This window comes from Artemia sp. Qi Xiang Cuo, chromosome 16 (genome assembly GCF_049724085.1).
Source record: "Artemia sp. Qi Xiang Cuo chromosome 16, ASM4972408v1, whole genome shotgun sequence".
NCBI classification, from domain to species: domain Eukaryota; kingdom Metazoa; phylum Arthropoda; class Branchiopoda; order Anostraca; family Artemiidae; genus Artemia; species Artemia sp. Qi Xiang Cuo.
Window position 1 is genome coordinate 6432039 of NC_142809.1, and position 22527 is coordinate 6454565.

The following is a 22527-nucleotide window of genomic DNA, read 5'->3' on the forward strand; positions in this document are numbered from 1 at the left end:
ATGGGCGTTGGGGGGGGGGGGGGGGCAAGTTAACCTCCAATCACTTTCGACTATTAAAAAGGGTACTAGCCCTTTGAATTTCCAATCGAATGAGCCTGTTTTGAAGTTTCTACGACAACGCCTTCTATAAAAACCTTATCAGCCCCCAGGGCATAACTTAAAACCCTTGCCCTGAGGCAATTAAAAGGGCTCGACTATTAAAAAGGGCACTCGAAATCTCAATTTCCAATCGAATGAGCCCCTTTTGAAGTTTCTACGACGACCCTTTCCATATGAACTGCCTTGTTCCAAAGGGAACAAATAATACATAGTACATTGTGCCAACATCGTTCTTATATGCCCTCAGAGCATAACTTAAAACCCTTGCCCCGAGGGATGTGGGAGGGGGTCCTCCTCAATAACAGGTTTTATATCTGGGACACAACAACAGTGAGCAAAATAGCTATTACAAAAGGTGGTGGGGATGGGTTGGGGGAACGTCTTGACGTGGGGGTGGAATGGGGCTAGATGCTCGCCCATACCTTTCGAGACTTAAAAAGGGCAATAGCCACTCCAATTTCCAATCGAATGAGTCCTTTTCGAAGTTTCTATGACAACTCCTTCGATACAAAGTACCCGGCTGAAGAAAAAAAAAAACACATTGTGCCCACATCGTTCTTTACTTAGGCAGCGCTAGCGCACTGCCTATGATAGGCAGCGCAATCGCGCTGCCTAAGTAAAGAACGATGTTGACACAATGTATTATTTATTTATTTATTTTTCATACCAGGGCACTTCATATCGAAGGAGTTGTCGTAGAAACTTCGAAAAGGGCTCATTCGATTGGAAATTGGAGTGGCTTTTGCCCTTTTTAATAGTCGAAAGTGATTGGAAGGCAACTAACAGCCCTTCAACATCCACCATTTCCCCAAACACATCCAATTTAAATTTTGAGATGGCCCTTTTGTTCAGCGTAGTTGATTTCCAGATAGAAAATATGTTTTTGAGGAGAACACTCCCCCACAACCCTCAGGGTAAGGGTTTTAAGTTATGCCCTGGCGGCATATAATAACGATGTTGGCACAACGTATTATTTATTGTTTTTTTTTCCTTTAGAGCAGGGCACTTCGTATCGAAGAAGTTATCGTAGAATCCTTGAAAAGGGCTCATTCAATTGGAAATTGGAGTGGCTTGTGCCCATTTCAATGGTCTAAAGCGATTGAATGGCAACTAACATCCCATCTACGCCCACCAATTCTCCAAAAATATCCAATCAAAATTTTGAGATAGCCATTCTGTTCAGCGTAGTTGATTTCCAGATAGAAAATATGTTTTTGAGGAGAACACTCCCCCACAACCCTCAGGGTAAGGGTTTTAAGTTATGCCCTGGGGGCATATAAGAACGATGTTGGCACAATGTATTATTTTATCTTTTTTTTTTCCTTTAGACCAGGGCACTTCGTATTGAAGAAGTTGTCGTAGAAACTTCGAAAAGGGCTCATTCATTTGGAAATTGGAGTTGCTTGTGCCCTTTTCAATAGTCGAAAGTGATTGGAAGGCAACCAACAGCCCTTCCATGCCCACCATGTCCACAAACACATCTAATCAGAACTTTAAGATTGCTATTTTCTTCAGCGTAGTTGATTTCCAGATACAAAATATATTTTTGAGGAGGAAACTCCCCTACAGCCCTTTGTGCAAGGATTTTAAGTAATGTCCTAGGAGTATATAAGGTTCTTATAGAAAGCGTTTTCTTAAAAACTTCAAAAAAGACCCATTTAACTAGACATTGAAAGGGCTAGAACCCTTTTTAATAGTCGAGAGTGATTGAAGGGCAACTAACCCCTGTCTCACGCCCACCATTTTCCCAAACACATCCAATCAATATTTGAAGATATCCATTTTATTCAACGTAGTTGAAGGTTCTGGAAATTAGGTATTTTAGGATGATAGCCCCCCTCAGAGCCCTCAGTGCAAGGTTTGTAAGTTATGCCCTGGGGGAGGTCTATATAGAAAGTTGTTGTAGAAATTTCAAGAAGGGCTCATTTGATTGGAAATTGAAATTGCCCTTTTTAATAGTCGAAAGTGATTGGAGAGTTATTAACCTCCCTCTCACGCCCACCATTTCCCCAAAAACATTCAATCAAAGTTTACAGATAACCATTTTGTTCAACTCAGTTGAAAGTTCTGGAAATTATGGATTTAAGGATGGCAATTCCCTCAGGGCCCCTAGGACAAAGGTTGTAAGTTATGCCCTGGGGACATATAAGGTTTTTATAGATAGAGTTGTCGTAAAAACTTCAAGAGGGGCTCATTTAATTGGAAATTGAGAGGGCTAATGCCCTTTTTAATTGTCAAAAGTGATTTGGGGGTAACTAACCCCCCTCTCACGTCCAACATTCCCCCAAACACATCCAATCAAAATTTTCAGATAGCCATTTTGTTCAGCGTAGTAGAAAGTTCTGAAAATTAGGTCTTTGGAGATGACAACCCCCCCCCTCCAGCCCTCAGGGCAGGGGTTGTAATTTATGCCCTGAGGGCATATAAGGTTTTTATTGAAAGCGTTGTCGTAGAAACTTCAAAAGGGGTCCTTTGATTGGAAATTGAAAGGGTTAGTGCCATTTTTAATAGCTGAAAGTGATTGGAGAGCGACTACCGCCCCTCTCACGTCCACCATTTCCCCAAACATATCCAATCAAAATTTTGAGATAGCTATTTTGTTTAACTTAGTTTAAAGTTCTGGAAATTATGTCTTAGAGGATGACAACCACTCTCACAGCCCTTATGGTAAGGGCTGTGATTTATGCTCTGGGGGCTTATAAGGTGTTTATAGAAAGCGTTGTTGTAGAAACTCAAAAAGGGCTCATTCAATTTGAAATGGAAAGGCCTAATGCCCTTTTTAAAAGTCGAAAGTGATTGGAAGGCTTGACATTTTTGTAGTAAAGATCGATGTGGGTATAATGTTTTATTTTTGTTGTTGTTGTTGCTTAGACCAGGGTACTTCGTATCGAAGGAGTTGTCCTGGGAACTTCGAAAAGGGCTCATTCGATTGAAAATAGAAAGGGCTGATGCCCTTTTTAATTGTCGAAAGTGATGGGAAGGCAACTAATCCCCCTGCCACGCCCACCCTCCCATTTGCCCATTATGTTTAAAAACTAAATGTTGCCTTAAGATTAAATCAAAATGCGCTGTGTTAACGCTAATTCCCAATAAGGTATCTCAGCAGTATCCCAAGAATGACTGAGGATATTATGTTCAAACTTTCTGGGCTACTTCTGCTCTTAAAATTTAACCAAATCAAACTAGCGTAAGTGTATCCAAGCGATCAAAGAAAATAAACAGATTTTTTGGCGAATAGTATCAAGTTTTCCACTTCAGGCGAACTAGAGGAGGTATGAAACTAAATTAAATACTACTATTTACGTCCAGATTTTTAAAAGGGTTTATGTTGTTAAAAATTGTTGAAAAATTTTCTCTAGCATATAAATAGCAGGCCAAACTATAAAGTCCTAAAAAACGAAAAGATTTAAAGTATATTTTCTTTTTTCCTGAAAAGACTATTTCAATATAAAATGAACAAAAATTAGTTAAAAAAACTTTTTCCACAGAATAGTTTTTCAAAGAAAAGTAAAGAACTCCATTAAACAGAAAATGAGCCAAAATATCAAAAAATCTACCAAGCGTGAAACTATCACAAATCAGCTTCGATAAATAAATGAAACCCAAAACGAACAGAAATTACAATAAATAACCGAGTCAAACTCAAAACGAGCAGTAATCAACATAAGTTGGGCTCAAAACCCCTATGCCTTCCCAAGGCCAGAACATAATTTGCACTTTACTGACAAAAATATAAATGATTTTACTTTTATAAATTTAATAAATCAAATAATATTAACATTTTGATTACTAAATATCAGTATATGTATATTAAATGGACAATGCACATTCATTTGTTGTTTTTTTCAGTAAAGTGCAAATCAAGTTCTGGCATTCGGAAGTCATAGGGGTTTTGAGCCCAACTTATGTTAATTTCTGCTCGTTTTGAGTTCTTATTGCCTCCCTTTCCCTTATTATTCTTTCTTTAATTATTTTTCTCCCTATTGTCTCTCCTTTCCTTTCAAGACAATCTTTATCCGTCAACTAAGACTAGTCAATATATCAATTACAACGGCCTTTTAGAACTTAGAAAAACTTTTATTCGTCTAAAAACTTCTAATATAAGCATAGCATATATTAAATACGTAACCTAACCTAACCTAGGTACCTCCCCCCCCCGAAACCCCCAAAAAACACAGGTTAACATCGTAATACGTCTTTTAAGTGTTAAATCTAAATTAAACAAAAATGAAGGCAAAGCTATGATTTTGCTAAGGTTTATTGGGAACATTAATTTTGGTTTCTGTAGCTTACCACTTTTATTCCAAAACAGGTTCAACATGGAGTCATGACGTAAGTATGACTGATATAACAACTGATTAAACGACATAAAAGCGCCACTGTGTCATTAGAAACGCATTCTGGAACATATTTCGGAACATATATCTGGAATCTGGAACAGATTTCAAAAAATACTTATTTTGTGTATTCATTAAAAAAAACAGCAAAATTCGTTGCCTCCCTTCATTTTCGTGAATTGATGCCCCGGAAAACTCTTAAAATTATTAACAGGGTGATCTACCAAGTGTACCCCCCTTAACGGTAAACAGGAGGGAAAGGGCAGAGGCTATTAAAAACATGTAACTATGCCCTTCAGTACACTTGGGTATTGTAATTAGATAATTTCAAATGTTGAATTAGGCCTCCATTCGGGAAGTTATTCTTTATAATTTGCTCTCTAGCTTGTTTTACCACATCAGGGACTTGCCCCCTTTTGCCCCACCCCAAGATACGGCCCTGACCTTACTTATAAACAGAGTCTAATTAAAGTTTTCCCATAATCACAATGTACTTCTCCTTTTTCAATAGTAAAATGAAAGTTAAACAGAGCCAATCAACAGTCAGCAAATTTAAAGTTGGATTGAAATAAATTTAGACTCAATTGAAATCAAAATTTTGGTAAATTGAAATTGAGCTTGTCTAGAATTTTTTAGGTTTTTCGGGTAACGCCGCATAGATAGGGGTACCAATAACTCTGGTTCTTGTAACTTACGTTAAAGGACTTACGTGTATTGAAGGAAACTTGTTACAATTGTGTTAAAGGGCTAAGGTTTTCTATCTTATCAGTCCCTATAATCTTTGTCTCCATACATTAGTCATCCAAAGATTGAAATTCTTATAAAGAACATTCAAAAATACACGGCATTTTGTGATTTCTCATTCATTTTTTTATTGTAATGGATCAATTTTCAGCATAACTTTCGTTAAGATTGATGCACTTACCCAGACAGTGCTTCCATCTTTTAAGACCATAAAAGGGGACCCATTTTATGCCCCTGGTGTGCTCCCCTCCTTCTCAAAAATTGAGCAAATTTTCCAGGTTGTAACTTTTGATAGGTAACAGTATACTTCATGAACTTGATATATTTGGCATCAGCTTAAAATTTAATTCTTTTGGTGTATTTATTGTTATCAAAACTCTGTTTTTTAGTTTCGGTTACAATTGAGCCGCGATGCTCCTTACAGTTCTTACATAGCTTGATCTTTTTAACTCAGGATCCTCAACTCACCGATTTTTTTTTCTTTTATGCATGTATAGCTTAAATCTGTTTTATATCTATGTTTTGTAAAACCCAACCTGTTTTCCGGCCCTCGTTTTCACTTCCCCAGACAGTACTTCCATCTTTTAAGACCATTTTTGAAGAAATTTTGACACCCCCTCATGAGCCATGTTTTTGCTGTGTCTTTTGCTTCACTAGTGTTATTGAAATGGATACAGCCCCGTATCTTATTAGACAGCCCCTTATGGTGCTGTATTTTACTTCATCAGTTTCGTTTAAATAGAAGCTTTCCAACTCCAACTTGATTTTAGGAATAAAAAAGTCAGATGGAGATAGATCTGGACCAAAAGGCGAATATGGCAGCAATTCCCACCGAAGATATCTCAAAACTTTTTGTAATGTGTGCAGAATGCGCTGGGGCGTTATCAGAATGGAAGAACCTTCAATGATTAGCCTTGCTTAGACGCTTTTTTTTTTAGCCAATCCTGCTCTCAATTCCTCGCAGTTTCCATATAATAAGCTCCAGAAACAGCTTTTTCTGTCACCGAAAAAAAGTCTGCAAGTACAATTCCTGTAGAATACTAGAAAATTTCCTTTAGACTACTAGAAAACGGCTGCTGTTATCTGAAAACGGATAGAATACGGCTGATGTTATCTGAAAACGGCTAGAAAACGGCTGCTGTTATGGGCAGCTTTTGAAGAAAAATAGGGTTTGTAAATTCCTCGTTATCTCTTCTTTCTTCTTTATTCCATTCACACGTTTCATTTTTATTTCTAGTTCTTTTTTATCTTTTTATGAATGTTAGTTTTGTGTTTTCTTTTTGTTTATTAAAGATTATATTCACAAAAGATAGCATTAGCATATATTTTTGATCGGATTGACTCTTCGATGTAGACTCACAGAAATTCCAGGTATTTTTGAACGGCCCTCGTGTATAGAACATTTTGTCACATCTGGACTTATTTAAATCAAATTTTCTTTCAGGCAGAAGTAAAAAAAAACTAAGTATAAATCAGCCTATTCTGATCCCCAGCCAATTTACTGTGGAGTTCCCCAGGGAACAATTTTAGGCCCTCTACTTTTTTTCGTTATGGTTAATGAGTTGGGAAATGATGAGCCGGATCGCTTTAAATTCGTTGAGGATCTATCCGTGCTGGAGCTGGGTGAAGTGTTTCTTGTGAGCCAGACAGAATAATGGCGAGTTTATCCCACCAAGCTGAGTGGCATTACGGCCTGACTTCGGACCAGAAGGACCGCCTGGAAAGGATCCAGTATTCTGGTAGTGTCGAAACCTCCCAAAGTCCGTTATTTCTTCCTTTTGAAACAATTTTCATTTAAAACTCTATCGACACGCCGTGATGAATTGTGTTTTAAATTTGGTGTCGGTATTTTGGAAAATCCGCGGCTTCGTGAAATCCTCCCCCTGAGCATCTCCCTTCGCACCAAAGGCTCCCGGGAAATGGAGCTCAACCGATAGACTACATACAATTCAGCCGGTACCAGCACGGCATATGCGGTACGCAAGTAGTTTTGTTCCCTCGTTCGTCAAGATTTTTAATTCTGCACCCTCTCGTCAGTAATCGTATTTATTTATTTTCTTTAGTTTATTATTCGTTTTATTCGCTTGACTCTGTTTAGTTTGAATCTGTGATATCTCAAATCAATGTATATCTTTGCATGACGATGGCTATGGCTGTGATTTTCATATGTTTTATATGTTTAGTGTCTTATTATGACAAAACTGCCGCTGATCGGCATGACCGTTTTTATGGCGCTTGAAAATAAAATCGTTATTTATTTATTTAAAAATCAAATGGCAATGTAAAGGAGATCCTAACCCAACTGAAGAAAAAGAACTAAAGTGCACTTATGATAATCCTACGTGGTCATCCACAGAAAAAAAAAACAAGTGTTTATGCTGAAAGTCTTAGTTAGAAAATTGTGGTTTAAAACACTTCAAACTAACGTATTTATACCATTACCTGTCAGCTTTTGCCATTAGCTTTATTTATATTTTATATTAGCTTATTTATATTCTATATTATATTAGCTGTATTTATTTATATTTTGTTATATTAGCTATACCATTAGCTTTTATAGTAAAGGGTAAAAGAGACGCTACTTCTCTCTAATAGAGTGGTAAAAAAAATTGTGGCTTGATTTCATTGGTCTGTGTCTTATTTTTGAAAGCCAGTCGTATTATTCCTTGAGTATGTCCGAAAGGGAGCCAAAATCACACTCTTTTCAAAGCCTGAATTGTTCCTGTGTGAAATTTTAACCCAGTAAAAAGAAAGAAAAAATCAAATTGTGCTTGGTTTTTTTTCTGTGGGAAGTTTCAAGGTAATTAAAAGCAGGTTCGAGTATCAAGGCGTTTTACAAGTAAACTCTGCGTTTCCCTATCATTATAATATCTTGTCAATGTCTTATCATTATATATGATCTTGTCATACTCAAAGACCTAATTTCCCAAATTTTCAACAACCTTGAACAAAATGGCTATCTCACAATTTTGATCAGATGCGTCTGGGGAAAAGGTGGGCGTGATAGGGGGGTTAGTTACCCTCTAATCACTTTCGACTAAGTCTATCCATATCTTTAAATCTGATTTTCTTTGATGAACTGACGGACTGAAAACATTTTGTTAATTTATCTAAAAAGTACAAAATCTAAGTTTCATTTCGCTTTTAAGTATAAAGAGAATTTTCCCCCTTTTTTTATTTCTAAGTAGTTTTTTTTTTAATAATTTTTTTTTTATAAATTTGACAGTCAGAAGACTAAAGGAGCTTTCCAGGAGACAGAGACAAAAAAAGACACAAATGTATTAGAAAATAAATCATTCCAGTAATTCTGAGCATATTCTGATAATCCCCCCAGTTAGCAAAACTGTAATTTCGAGAACAGATTCTCCTGAGGATATATTCAATTCATTCAATGGACAGTCAATTAACGATATGGTTGTCAGTAAAAGCATCGTTCAGGATATATTTAAGAAGAAAAATTTTCCTTGGCAAAAATTAAAAAAAAAGCTCTATCTAGTAGTTAACTCGTACTAAAAGGAGATAAAATCTTCCTCAACGCAAGGACTTGGACCTTTTGGTTCTAAGCACCTCCACGGAATACCTTTTGATATGGACAGTGCACAGGGCGGTGACGGAATCAATATCTGGGGGTGCACCAGCAAAACTTACGCTCTTTCGTTGGTGTTTTTACCCCTCCACCCCTGTAATTAGCACAACTATTGACCTTCTGGAGAAGGGTACGTCCTCCTAAAACCATCCCTTGGATCTGCCCCTGAATCAGCAATAAATAGACCTAGTCGAACATGGAGGGTCCACTGTAGACTGTCTAGTAAAGAGCAAAACTTTTACGACAGCTGAACATTAACTATTCGAGAATTGGAAATAGCCAGTAATGAAAAAAGCTTTCCTTTGAAAAAGGCTATTTAAAGAATTTTAATGAAAACGCTATTTAAAGAATGAAAAAGGCTATTTAAATGAAAAAGGCTATTTAAAGAAATTGAGAAACATTTTAAGAAATTTTTACAATAAAACTTGTTTTAGAAAATGAGGAGAGGAGAAGGAGGCAATAACAAACAACAGAAAATATTTATTTTTCATGCTAATTAAAGAATTTTCTACAAATCATTATTACAAAAGCACTAAAGACAATAAAATGAAAACATGTGTTAACCCATTAATCCATCTTAAGTCTATCCACATCTAAAAACCGCTATTTTCTACGATTTTTTCTTCTTGCTGTCACAAAATTGTGAAGTTTTTTGGGTAGTACCACACTTTCGTCACCCTTGCCACGTAAACCATGAAAATCAATGAGCAAAAATAATTAGTTAAATTTGACAACGCTTTTGTCTTTAAAAGTTCGAACATTTCAAACTGCTGATTCCCCAAGACAACCCCTCCTTCAAATAAAAGCAACACCTTATTAAGCTGCTTAGTGCAATTTGTTTTTAAATTTTTTTGCTGATTTTTTCGGCCTCGTTTCTTTTTTAAAATTGGCACCACTTACGGACAAAAACTACACACGGAGGACTTTTGTTAAAAATTGAGTCCCTGATGCTTGCTTTAAAAAAATATATATCTTCTTCCTTTCGAAGAAGGAGAAGATATGGCTGTCTAAGTTTCCACCTAAACAATGTAAACACTGTAATTTTTTGCTGATTTTTTCGGCCTCGTTTCCTTTTTAAAATTGGCATCACCTACTGACAAAAACTACACATGGCGGACGTTTGTTAAAAATTGAGTCCCTGATGCTTCCTTTAAAAATATATATCTTCTTCTTCCCAATGAAGGAGAAGGTATGGCTGTCTAAGTTTCCACCTAAACAATGTAAATACTGTAATTTTTTGCGCCTCGTTTCGTTTTTAAAATTGGCACTACCTACTGGCAAAAACTACGCATGGAGGACTTTTGTTAAAAATTGAGTACCTGATGCTTCCATAAAAAAAAAATATATAGCAAAAAAGAGGGAAACGAGGATTATACAAGCCAGTGAAAAATGTGGACTAAAAAAAGGAGAAAAGTCTACATTTTTCACTGGCTTGTATAATCCTCGTTTTTCTCTTTTTTACTATTTTTTCTTTTTATCATTATTAGCAAGTGTGGTCTCAGACATTATTTTAAAAAAAATATATCTTCTTCTTTCCGAAGAACGAGAAGATACGACTGTCTAAGTTTCCACCTAAACAATATAAACACTCAGACTTCATTTCCACTGCCACTGGTACTTTAAGGTTATCCATTCAAGGTAAGCTTCACAAGGGACTTTGGAAAAAAGAAAAAACGAGGAGGGGGGAATTTCAAAAGCATAGCATAAGCCGAGGGGGTATAAATCATACCCAAATACCAATATTTGAATTTAAAATTAGACAGCTAATAGAATCATTTTTTGCAATACCCGAATTACACTGTCTATTTTAGTTTTCTCACAAGTTAATCTACAATTTCAAACGCTGCTTATACTACTGAAAATAAAAAAAGATCTCTACCTTTATATAGCAGTAGAGCAACAAATCCTGAAACATATCCAACATTCTTGACAGAGAACTTAGTTTCAAACCAGCCATTAGCAATTTCTTCAGACATAGCCTTGGTTTCAGATTTACTAGAAGAGTAATGGATAACCCACTTTTCATTTCCAGATTCAAGTTCAAAATTTGCGTCACCAGAAAAGCCAATCAAGTTCAACGTAAATTTACATCCAATTGATGCTTTTTGCTCCGATTTAGGTTTCAAATTCAGCTGAGCCTGCTTAAGTCCAGCTTCTGCAGGTTGAAATTTTATAGCCACTGACTTAGTCTCTAATGAATTTAAAGAGAAAAGTGAATGAATATCATCATTTATTAAAAAGTCTTTTGATTCTTTAGTATAGGCTTTGACAAGTAGATTTCTTTGGTTGGGGTTGCGGACGAGGACACATTGCTGAAGATCAGTCCCAAAGTTTAAGTCCCAGAACAGGACGGATTTATTAACCTGTAAGACAGTGTTATTAATCTCAAGAGGTCTCATCTCTGTTTTATTGAAAAGGGTTGATTCTGGTGCCGGTAATGAAGAAGTGGTAAGACTTGTGGATCGTGTGATTAAATTATGGTGCTTTGGTGTAACACGAGAGGAGTGCCGATTTAATGGATCTGTTTTAGGACCTTTGTTGTCCCAGCATATTGAGGAGTGCCGATTTAATGGATCTGTTTTAGGACCTTTGTTGTCCCAGCATATTGATTTTGAACTTCTTCCATCAGACAGAGATGGACCAAATTTGTCACTTGTAAAACCAGAGTCACGTGTGACATACGCCTCACTGTACTGGATCGAATCGACTCTTAGATCCTCATTTCTATTTTTGGTTTCAGCTTTACGTTCCTCATCCCCAGTCTTTCCAGATACATGTTTCTTAACTCTTTTCATTAATTCTAGGGTGTCTGCATTAGTTGTATTGGCATACAGCTTTTTAAAATCATCAGCATTCCAACTTTCACATCTTTCACTACAATTCCCTTCGATATTGGAGGAGGTTTGTGGCTCTTCAGAATTATCCTCTGTAGCCTCACTAATTCTCAATGCTGCTCGATCTTGTACATACTGTGATGTGAGTACACTCTTAGTTATCTCAAGCATTGAAAATCCGGACATACTATTCCTCGGAAGACTCGACACAGAAAGATTGGAGAACTTCCTTGTTGCTTTATTATCTTTTCTTGCTGTGGACGTTGATATAACTGCTTTCTTAATATTTTCTGGTGATTGAGAAACACAATTTTTTTTATTATTACACGTCGTTATGGTATCTACTGTAGAACAATCATTACTGCACGCATGTTGAAATATCTCATAGGCTGTTTTTGTGCCATACACGCTAGTTGTTTGAACTTGTTTGCTACATTTGTCTGCAACAAGCAATCTACTCGGCAGTGCGTGTAGCAGCTGATTGTCCCCTCTTTTAGAGGATGGAGTATGCTCTTCAGTTGTAAATGATTCAGCACCTGCTTTGTTGCTAATGACTCTTTTGTCAGTGTCTATCCTAAGCCCATCATCCCTTTTACTGGAATCAACTCCTTCGCCCACTGCTCTTAGTATAGGAACTGTTTGAGTCGGGCACGACATTCGCTCTTCCAAGAAACTTGTCGAAACCTTTATTTCGCAGTCATCTTCGATATTCCTTGACAAGCTACTACCCTTAAAGAACGACTTTGTAAAATCAAAAGTGGGAATCGAACTCGTTCGGCTTAAATCAGGATTTGGTGATCCGCACATGTTTTCAGAATCTACAAACGATGGAGCAGCAACATTACTCAAGTTAACATCAGACGTTATATCATATTTTGATAAACCTTCATCTGGAATTTCACTAAATTGTCCGGTCAATTCAAGAGGACGCGAACCTTCAATACCAGTACTATTTGTCTCACTGCTTCTACTTTCTGCCCGACTGTCACAGCTGATACCACAATCTGCTCTGAAATAGATACTTGGGAGTTCTGAGTGAGTTATCAAAATATCCCGTTTAGCCGGAGCGACATCATTTGTCTCATCTACAACGGGGATTACGACAGGTTTTACAGCATCTCGGTTAGGAATGGTACGCGTAAGTGACGCTAAGCTCTTTCTGCATTTGAGACGTTCAGGACTTTCTAAGTTGGAAACGTAGCCTCTAATTGAATTTGAGGTAGATGGGCCTTCTTCTGGGAGCTCTTCATTTTTAAGACCTTAAAAGACAATAAATTTAGACAAACGGAGAGGGGTTAAAGTAGACCTCAAAGAAAAAACTAGTATCAAGGATCTAAGATGTATCGAATACAAGTTCAATATACTAGCAGCACAAGAAGCACAACAGGCCTCAGTTGCGTTAAGAAAGGAAAAATATTACATAATGTCTTTTTAATAAAATCCTATAAAAAAAACTTAAGAGAAAAATATAAAGAAGGAATATTACTAGAGAAAAAGAAAAATATTTTGGGTATTACCGAGGTAAAAACAAATCATTACAAGTGTATTAACATAAGCAATTCAGCCTGGGGCACTGCTATGGAAGAAGTTGACGAAAACTGAGGCCCTATTTGCTAAGGCATTAGAGATACATTTCTACAATATATTCAGGGAATGGGAATCTTATAATAGCCTTCCCATTTTACAGGTACTTAGCATTCTAGTAAGGTCATCTATCCTTCCGAAATAGGCTATTACATAAGCTTCACAAGAAGCATATTTTTCTTTTTTGAAAGATATTCTTTCTATGAAAATTTCATTAAATACAAGCAATGTCATTCTCATAGTATGCGTCTCTTTCATATCATATTCATTAAAAAGAACCTTTTTCAGCAAAGAATGTGTTCAAAGAAAAGTAAAGAGCTACATTGCGCCTAAGAGGAGCAGAAAGAAAGTCAAATGGTAATTCAAGCATAAAACAAACATAATTCACAATCAATTAATAAATGAAACCCAAAACGAACTGAAATTACAATAAAAAATCAAGTCAAATTTAAGAGGAACAGAAATTACGACAAACACGAGTAAGTCTAATACAGTAACCCTGGTTACCATGGTAAATTACCAAGTCAAACTTAAGAGGAACAGAAACTACCACAAATACGAGTAGGTCTAATACAATAACCTTGGTTATCATAGTAAATTACCAAGTCAAACTTAAGAGGAACAGAAACTACCACAAATACGAGTAGGTCTAATACAATAACCTTGGTTATCATAGTAAATTACCAATTCAAACTCAAGAGGAACAGAAACTACCTCAAACACGAGTAGGTCTAATACAATAACCTTGGTTATCATAGTAAATTACCAAGTCAAACTTAAGACGAACAAAAACTACCACAAACACGAGTAGGTCTAATAGAAAAACCTTGGTTATCATAGTAAATTACCAAGTCAAACTTAAGAGGAACAGAAACTACTACAAACACGAGTAGGTCTAATACAATATCCTTGGTTGTCATAGTAAATTACCAAGTCAAACTTAAGAGGAAGAGAAACTACCACAAACACGCGTAGGTCTAATACAATAACCTTGGTAATCATAGTAAATAACCAAGTCAAATTTAAGAAGAACAGAAACTACCACAAGTACGAGTAAGTCTATACAATAACCTTGGTTATCACTGTAATTACATAGTCAAACTCAAGAGGAATAGAAACTACCTCAAACACGAGTAGGTCTAATACAATAACCTTGGTTGTCATAGTAAATTACCAAGTCAAACTGAAGAGGAACAGAAACTACCACAAATACGAGTAGGTCTAATACAATAACCTTGGTTACATAGTAAATTACCAATTCAAACTCAAGAGGAACAGAAACTACCTCAAACACGAGTAGGTCTAATACAATAACCTTAGTTATCATAGTAAATTACCAAGTCAAACTTAAGACGAACAAAAACTACCACAAACACGAGTAGGTCTAATAGAAAAACCTTGGTTATCATAGTAAATTACCAAGTCAAACTTAAGAGGAACAGAAACTACTACAAATACGAGTAGGTCTAATGCAATAACCTTGGTTATCATAGTAAATTACCAAGCCAAATTTAAGACGAACAGAAACTACCACAAACACGATTAGGTCTAATACAATAAACTTGGTTATCATTGTAAATTACCAAGTCAAACTTAAGAGGAACAGAAACTACCACAAAGACGAGTAGGTCTAATGCAATAACCTTGGTTATCATAGTAAATTACCAAGTCAAACTTAAGAGGAACAGAAACTACCACAAACACAAGTAGGTCTAATAAAATAACCTTGGTTATCATAGTAAATTACCAAATCAAACTTAAGAGGAACATAAACTACCTCTAACACGATTAGGTCTAATACAATATCCTTGGTTGTCATAGTAAATTACCAAGTCAAACTTAAGAAGAAGAGAAACTACCACTAACACGCGTAGGTCTAATACAATAACCTTGGTAATCATAGTAAATTACCAAGTCAAATTTAAGAGTAACAGAAACTACCACAAGTACGAGTAGGTCTATACAATAACCTTGGTTATCATAGTAAATTACATAGTCAAACTCAAGAGGAATAGAAACTACCTCAAACACGAGTAGGTCTAATACAATAACCTTGGTTATCATAGTAAATTACCAAGTCAAACTTAAGAGGAACAGAAACTACCAAACATACGAGTAGGTCTAATACAATAACCTTGGTAATCAAAGTAAATTACCAAGTCAAACTTAAGAGGAACAGAAACTACCACAAATACGAGTTGGTCTAATAAAATAATCTTGGTTATCATAGTAAATTACCAAGTCAAACTGAAGAGGAACAAAAACTATCTCAAACACGAATAATTCTAATACAATAACCTTGGTTGTCATAGTAAATTACCAAGTCAAACTTAAGAGGAACAGAAACTACCACAAATACGAGCAGGTCTAATACAATAACCCTGGTTATCATAGTAAATTACCAAGTAAAACTTAAGAGGAACAGAAACTACCTCAACTACGAGTAGGTCTATACAATAACCTTGGTTATCATAGTAAATTACCAAGTCAAACTCAGGAGGAACAGAAACTACCACAAACACGAGTAGGTCTAATACAATAACCTTAGTTATCATAGTAAATTACCAAGTCAAACTTAAGAGGGACAAAAAACTACCTCAAACACGAGTAGGTCTAATACAATAATCTTGGTTATCATAGTAAATTACCAAGTCAAACTTAAGAGGAACAGAAACTACCACAACACGAGTAGGTCTAATACAATAACCTTGGTTATCATAGTAAATTACCAAGTCAAACTTAAGACGAACAGAAACTACCACAAAAACAAATAGATCTAATACAATAACCTTGGTTATCATAGTAGATTACCAAGCCAAATTTAAGACGAACAGAAACTACCACAAACATGAGTAGGTCTAATACAGTAACCTTGGTTATCATAGTAAACTACCAAGTCAAACTTAAGACGAACAGACGCTACCACAAAAACTAGTAGATCTAATACAATAACCTTGGTTATCATAGTAGATTACCAAGACAAAATTAAGACGAACAGAAACTACCACAAACACGAGTAGGTCTAATAGAAAAACCTTGGTTATCATAGTAAATTACCAAGTCAAACTTAAGAGGAACAGAAACTACCACAAACACGAGTAGGTCTAATACAATAACCTTGGTTATCATAGTAAACTACCAAGTCAAACTTAAGACGAACAGACGCTACCACAAAAACAAGTAGATCTAATACAATAACCTTGGTTATCATAGTAGATTACCAAGACAAATTTAAGACGAACAGAAACTACCACAAACACGAGTAGGTCTAATAGAAAAACCTTGGTTATCATAGTAAATTACCAAGTCAAACTTAAGAGGAACAGAAACTACCACAAACACGAGTAGGTCTAATACAATAACCTTGGTTATCATAGTAAACTACCAAGTCAAACTTAAGAGGAACAGAAACTACCACAAACACAAGTAAGTCTAATACAATAACCTTGGTAATCATAGTAAATTACCAAGTCAAACTTAAGAGGAACAGAGACTCCCACAAACACGAGTAGGTCTAATACAATAACCTTGGTTATCATAGTAAATTACCAAGTCAAACTTAAGAGGAACAGAGACTACCACAAACAGGAGTAGGTCTAATACAATAACCTTGGTAATCATAGTAAATTACCAAGTCAAACTTAAGAGGAACAGAAACTACCACAAACACGAGTAGGTCTAATACAATAACCTTGGTTATCATAGTAAGTTACCAAGTCAAACTTAAGAGGAACAGAAACTACCACAAACACGAGTAGGTCTAATAAAATAACCTTGGTAATCATAGTGAATTATCAAGTCAAACTTAAGAGGAACAGAAACTACCACAAACACGAGTAGGTCTAATACAATAACCTTGGTAATCATAGTATATTACCAAGTCAAACTTAAGAGGCACAGAGACTACCACAAACACGAGTAGGTCTAATACAATAACCTTGGTTATCGTAGTAAATTACCAAGTCAAACTTATAAGGAACAGATACTACCACACATAAGAGTAGGTTTAATACAATAACCTTGGTAATCAAAGTAAATTACCAAGTCAAATTTAAGAGGAACAGAAACTACCACAAACTCAAGTAGGTCTAATACAATAACCTTGGTAATCCTAGTAAATTACCAAGTCAAACTTAAGAGGAACAGAGACTACCACAAACACGAGTAGGTCTAATACAATAACCTTGGTTATCATAGTAAATTACCAAGCCAAATTTAAGACGAACAGAAACTACCACAAACACGCGTAGGTCTAATACAATAACCTTGATTATCATAGTAAATTACCAAGTCAAACTTAAGAGGAACAGAAACTACCACAAACACGAGTAGGTCTAATGCAATAACCTTGGTTATCATAGTAAATTACCAAGTCAAACTTAAGAGAAACAGAAACTACCACAAACACGAGTGGGTCTAATAAAATAACCTTGGTTATCATAGTAAATTATCAAATCAAACTTAAGAGGAACAGAAACTACCTCAAACACGAGTAGGTCTAATACAATAACCTTGGTTGTTATAGTAAATTACCAAGTCATCAAACTTAAGAGGAAGAGCAACTACCACAAACACGCGTAGATCTAATACAATAACCTTGGTTATCATAGGAAATTACCAAGTCAAACTTAAAACGAGAAAAACTACCACAAAGAGGAGAAGGGCTAACGCCCTCTGTCCAATGACCAGAACGTCATTTACGCTTTACTGTAAACAATTTTTATTTCAAGCGGTGTGTTTTATTTGTCATAACATCAACATAAAAGAAGGAAAATCATAATAATAGCCAAGATTAATGAAATGAATTAAGAAATGTACATTGGTAAGTTTAATGTGCATTGATATTCATTTCCAAAAGTCTCAACAATTTTGGATTTACTTGGGTTCCGAACATCCTCGTTGGACGCTTTGGGGCCACTCCACTACTGGCTCATGCGTAAGAGCTCGGTACATTATTCTATCAGGTGCGGTACGTGATAACTGGGCCAACTTGACATTGTCGAAATCAAAGTTTTCTATCCATCGCTTTCGTGGTTTGCCTTGTGGACGGGGCCATGCAGATCCTTCAAGTGTGATTTTCGGGAGGCAAACGTGGCTACATTTGCTTGGCGTGGCCAAACCAGCGCAGTTGCTATTTCTTGATATTGCTGAGCATGGTTTCAGTCGATTGGAGCCTTTGGCGTACTTCCATATTTGTGACGCGGTCAGTGTATTTGATTCCAGCGATGCGACAGAGGCATCTCATCTCAAAAGCTAAAATTTTTCTTCGGCTTCGGTTTTCAGTGTCCATGTTTCGCGTCCATACATGACTATGGGAATTACTAAACTGTTGAATAGGCGCATTCCGAGTTTGTTAGATATATAGTTACTTTTAAAGCGAAAAGTTTAAAATGTATTTTGTTTTCAGTAGCGCGCAAATGACATACCGGTTTTTAGAAGTTACAGAGTGCTAGCCTCACTCCTGTTTGTGGTAGTTTCTGTTGGTTTTGAGTTTTAGTTTGTTTAAGTTTGAGTTTTGGTTTAAGTTTTAAGTTGGTTTTCGGTTTTTAGAAGGCATAGAGAAAAAGGTAAAAGGTAAAGGTAAAGGATGCGGCACTACACCCTTAAGGTCCAAACCGGCGGTGCTGATCTCCGTTTCGTGGCCCTTCAGCCAGGAAGTGCAATGGGGGGCTGGGGGCCAGCCAACCTATGCTTTCACAAACCCTTCCTGTTTACCTTCCCCAGATTTCTCTAGGAACCTATTTAGAGCTGGGTTGACTCTGGCTAAGCTTACAGAGTCACACCACTGACCCGCGTCCCAAACTAAGAAACTGACCACACCAGGGATCGAACCCGAATTCTCAGATTCTCAGCCCGGCGCGCGTCCACTTAGCCAGAACGGCTAAGTTGATTTAGAGAGCGCTAGCCTCACTCCTGTTTGTGGTAGTTCCTGTTGGTTTTGAGTTTGAGTTTTAGTTTGTTTAAGTTTTAAGTTTGAGTTTTGGTTTAAGTTTAAGTTTTAAGTTGGTTTTCGGTTTTTAGAAGGCATAGAGAGCGCTAGCCTCACTCCTGTTTGTGGTAGTTTCTGTTGGTTTTGAGTTTGAGTTTTAGTTTGTTTAAGTTTGAGTTTTGGTTTAAGTTTTAAGTTGGTTTTCGGTTTTTAGAAGGCCTAGAGAGCGCTAGCCTCACTCCTGTTTGTGGTAGTTTCTGTTGGTTTCAAGTTTGACTTAAAACCAATTTGGTCACTTCAGTAAAAAGTAGAAAATTTCAAAGGAAATTGAACAATTGATATAATTAACCCGTAAGATTATAGAATAGAAGCTGAAATTTTTCTGTGCGTGATAATTAATCAGCATTTTTGAATTCCAAGTCAAAATCCAGTCTGGAATAAAGTCATATCACATAAATCAAATAAAGTAGCCTAATACATCAAATAAATCAAGATTAAAAATTATGAGAATAAAGTCAAAATCCAGTTTGAACACGGCAAAATACACTTGAAATTCAAAACTATGGTAATTTCTTTTAGTTTTGGTCTCTTTAATTTATTAATAGTGATTTAAATTTGTTTTACGCTTGAGTTACTATTTGCCTTTATTTCAGCTCGTCTTAGGCTTAAAGTAGCTCTTTATTTTTCTTTGAAAAACTTCTTTTGTGGAATTTTTTTAATTTGGTTGGTTTTTATTTCACACCGTTTTTTATTCGTTAATAAAAGGGATATGTATAAAGATTATTTTGGTAGTTCAAGATTTTGGCTTGCTGTATAAATTTTGCATAAAATTTTGCAATGAATTTTAATAATAGTTATAGGCTACTATAGAGCTTCAGAAGGATGGGCACATGATATATTATTCAAATAAATAGATAGATCATCTGCATAATCTTTGGGCTTTTATAGGACTGAAGCCATTCTAGGCTCCCTAATGTTACGACCTTAAATAAAAGCAAATAACCTTGGATGCAAATGATGTGTTTTGATTTAATTAAAAATTCCCCTCAACGTACCCTAAAATTTGTAGCTTATTACCCTTGGCCGTTGCTGAGATATTGCAGATACGTCCTTTTGAATATGTGCATGCACATAGTGTCATTTGATTTAGTTCAACATCCCCTCAGCATTCCCTCAAATTTTAAACTTAATATCTTTAGCCATTCCTGAGATATTGTAGATACGCCCTTTTGACAACCTGGATTCACATATATTTTTTTTTAATTTAGTTCGACATCACCTAACTGTTTCAAGTTAATAAACTTAGCCGTTCCTTAGATATTTCAGATGTACCCTTTTGACAACCCTGAATGCACATCACGTCTTTTGATATAGTTCAATATTTCAACAATATGTCTTGAAAGTTCCAACGTAATATTCTTAGCTGTTCCTGAGATATTGCATAAAATCCTTTAGACAATTTTGATACACAGTCACTTTTGATTTAGTTTTATGCCCCCTTCAAATTCCCCTAAAAGTTTCAACTTTATAACCTATTCCATGCCTGAGATATTGCATATATGCCGTTGTGACAACCTGGATGCACTAAAACTCTTGATTTAGCTTAATAGTTGTAGTAGTAGTCGTAACAGTAGAGTTGAAGTCGAGTAATTAAAGCAAAAAAAAAAAAAAAGAAAAAAGAATAGTACAAATGCATTAGTAGCGGTAGTCATAGTAGTAGTAATCGTAGTAGTAGTCCTAGTAGTAGTAGCTGTGGTAGTAGTAGTCGTAGTAGTATTAATCATAGTAGTAGACGTAGCAGTAGTAGTTGTATAAGTAGTAGTACTAGTAGCAGTCACAGTAGGAGAAGTAGTAGTAGTAATAGCAGTAGTAACCGTGGTGGTAGTGGTCGTAGTAATCGTAGCAGTAGCAGCCGTATTAGTAGTTACAGTAGTAGCAGTAGTCATACTAGTAGTGATCTTATCATAGGAGCAGTAGTCGTGGTAGACGCAGCAGTAGTAGTCGTAGCAGCAGTACTCGTAGTAGTAGTAATAGGCGAAGTAGTCGTAATTGCAGGAGTTGTAGTGGTAGCAATAGCAGTTGTAGAATTAGTAGTCTTAGTAGTAGTCATCACAGCAGTAATAGTCATAGAAGTGATAGTTGTCGTAGTTATAGTATGTGTGTTGTCAGTATGCGCATACAGTCTTTTGGTTAGTTTAACATCCTCCTCAACATTCCCTAAAAGTTTCACCTTAATATCCTTAGTCTTATTGGAGACACAGAATAAAACACGCCGTCCTTTCCCAGTAACAAAACCTACATGCAAATAATGGGCCACTTGCATAACTTAAAGCCCTTCCCCAAAGGGCTGTGGGGGGTCAAGCCATCCTCGGAGGCACAGTTATTGCATCTCTCAACTATTTTGAACAAAATGACTGTCTTCAAAACTTGATTGGGTGTCTTTGGGAGGAGGACAGCAAAAAGGGGCGTGCGAGGGGGCTGGTTTTCCCTCCGATCCTTTTTTACTCTTAAAAGGGCATTAGATTTTTCAGTCTCCAACCAAATGAGACCCTCCCCCACCCGAAGTTTCTACGACAACTCTTTCCATACGAAGTGGCCTGGGGAAAGAAAAAAAAGTAAATAGTAGAAGCCTTATCGGTCTTAGGTAGCGCAGCACTGCCTATGACACAAATAATTTTGCAATTAAACTTGGTTCACTAAAACATTCAACTATTACCAAATTGGAAAAAATGTTAGGTCCTAGTTTTCGGGTATCCTCGAACATCTTTCTCATCAGATCCGTATCAGCATCACTCATTAGATCAGTGTAGACTTTGAGGAGAATATTACTAAATTACATCAGGGTTCTACTGATGGACGAAATAATTTCCTAATTTATAATACAATTGATTCACATTAGCGATTTTATGTCAATGATTGGAATTAAAGTTGATCTTTGGTATTTTCTTTTTTTATATTCTTGTCTGAATACATAGAAAAAAACTAGAGGATTCCACATAATCAGTAAGGTCTTTGTAGAACGATAATAAAATATTCTAATTTAAAAAAAAAAATTGTGTCATGTCCCAAAACACACAAATTCAAACAGACACATATGCAGGGAGGGGGAGAGAATGAAAAATCTAAAGTTTTGATTTTATATTTTAACTAGATAATAAAGAGGGCATAGCAGCTTGGAGTTTTCATGTACATCCCTCTAAGGAGTGAGAGGTTGACCTTTGAGAATCCAGGACACGAAGTTTATTATAGAATCCCGAGCATTTCTGTGTGTTCCAAAGTCATAAGTGTGTTCTTAAAGAGTGGTGGAGTTGATATACTCTTGATAAATTTTTTTAACAAAAATTTTTGTTGACAGTTGTGGTTATTCAATTATGGGGGTTAGACTGGCAGAAGTGTTAGTCTTTCAGAGTTGGG

The 22527-nt window shown here is 36.1% G+C and overlaps 1 protein-coding gene across 1 annotated transcript in view; it reads right to left on the reverse strand.

The window, feature by feature from the left end:
• LOC148942506 (uncharacterized) overlaps nt 1-22527 on the reverse strand; it is a 103467-nt gene that overhangs the window by 55661 nt on the left and 25279 nt on the right. Inside the window, exon 3 of the mRNA XM_089102289.1 lies at nt 10646-12859. Within this exon, the coding sequence (XP_088958415.1) occupies nt 10646-12859 (2214 nt within the window). The remainder of the gene's footprint in view (nt 1-10645; nt 12860-22527) is intronic.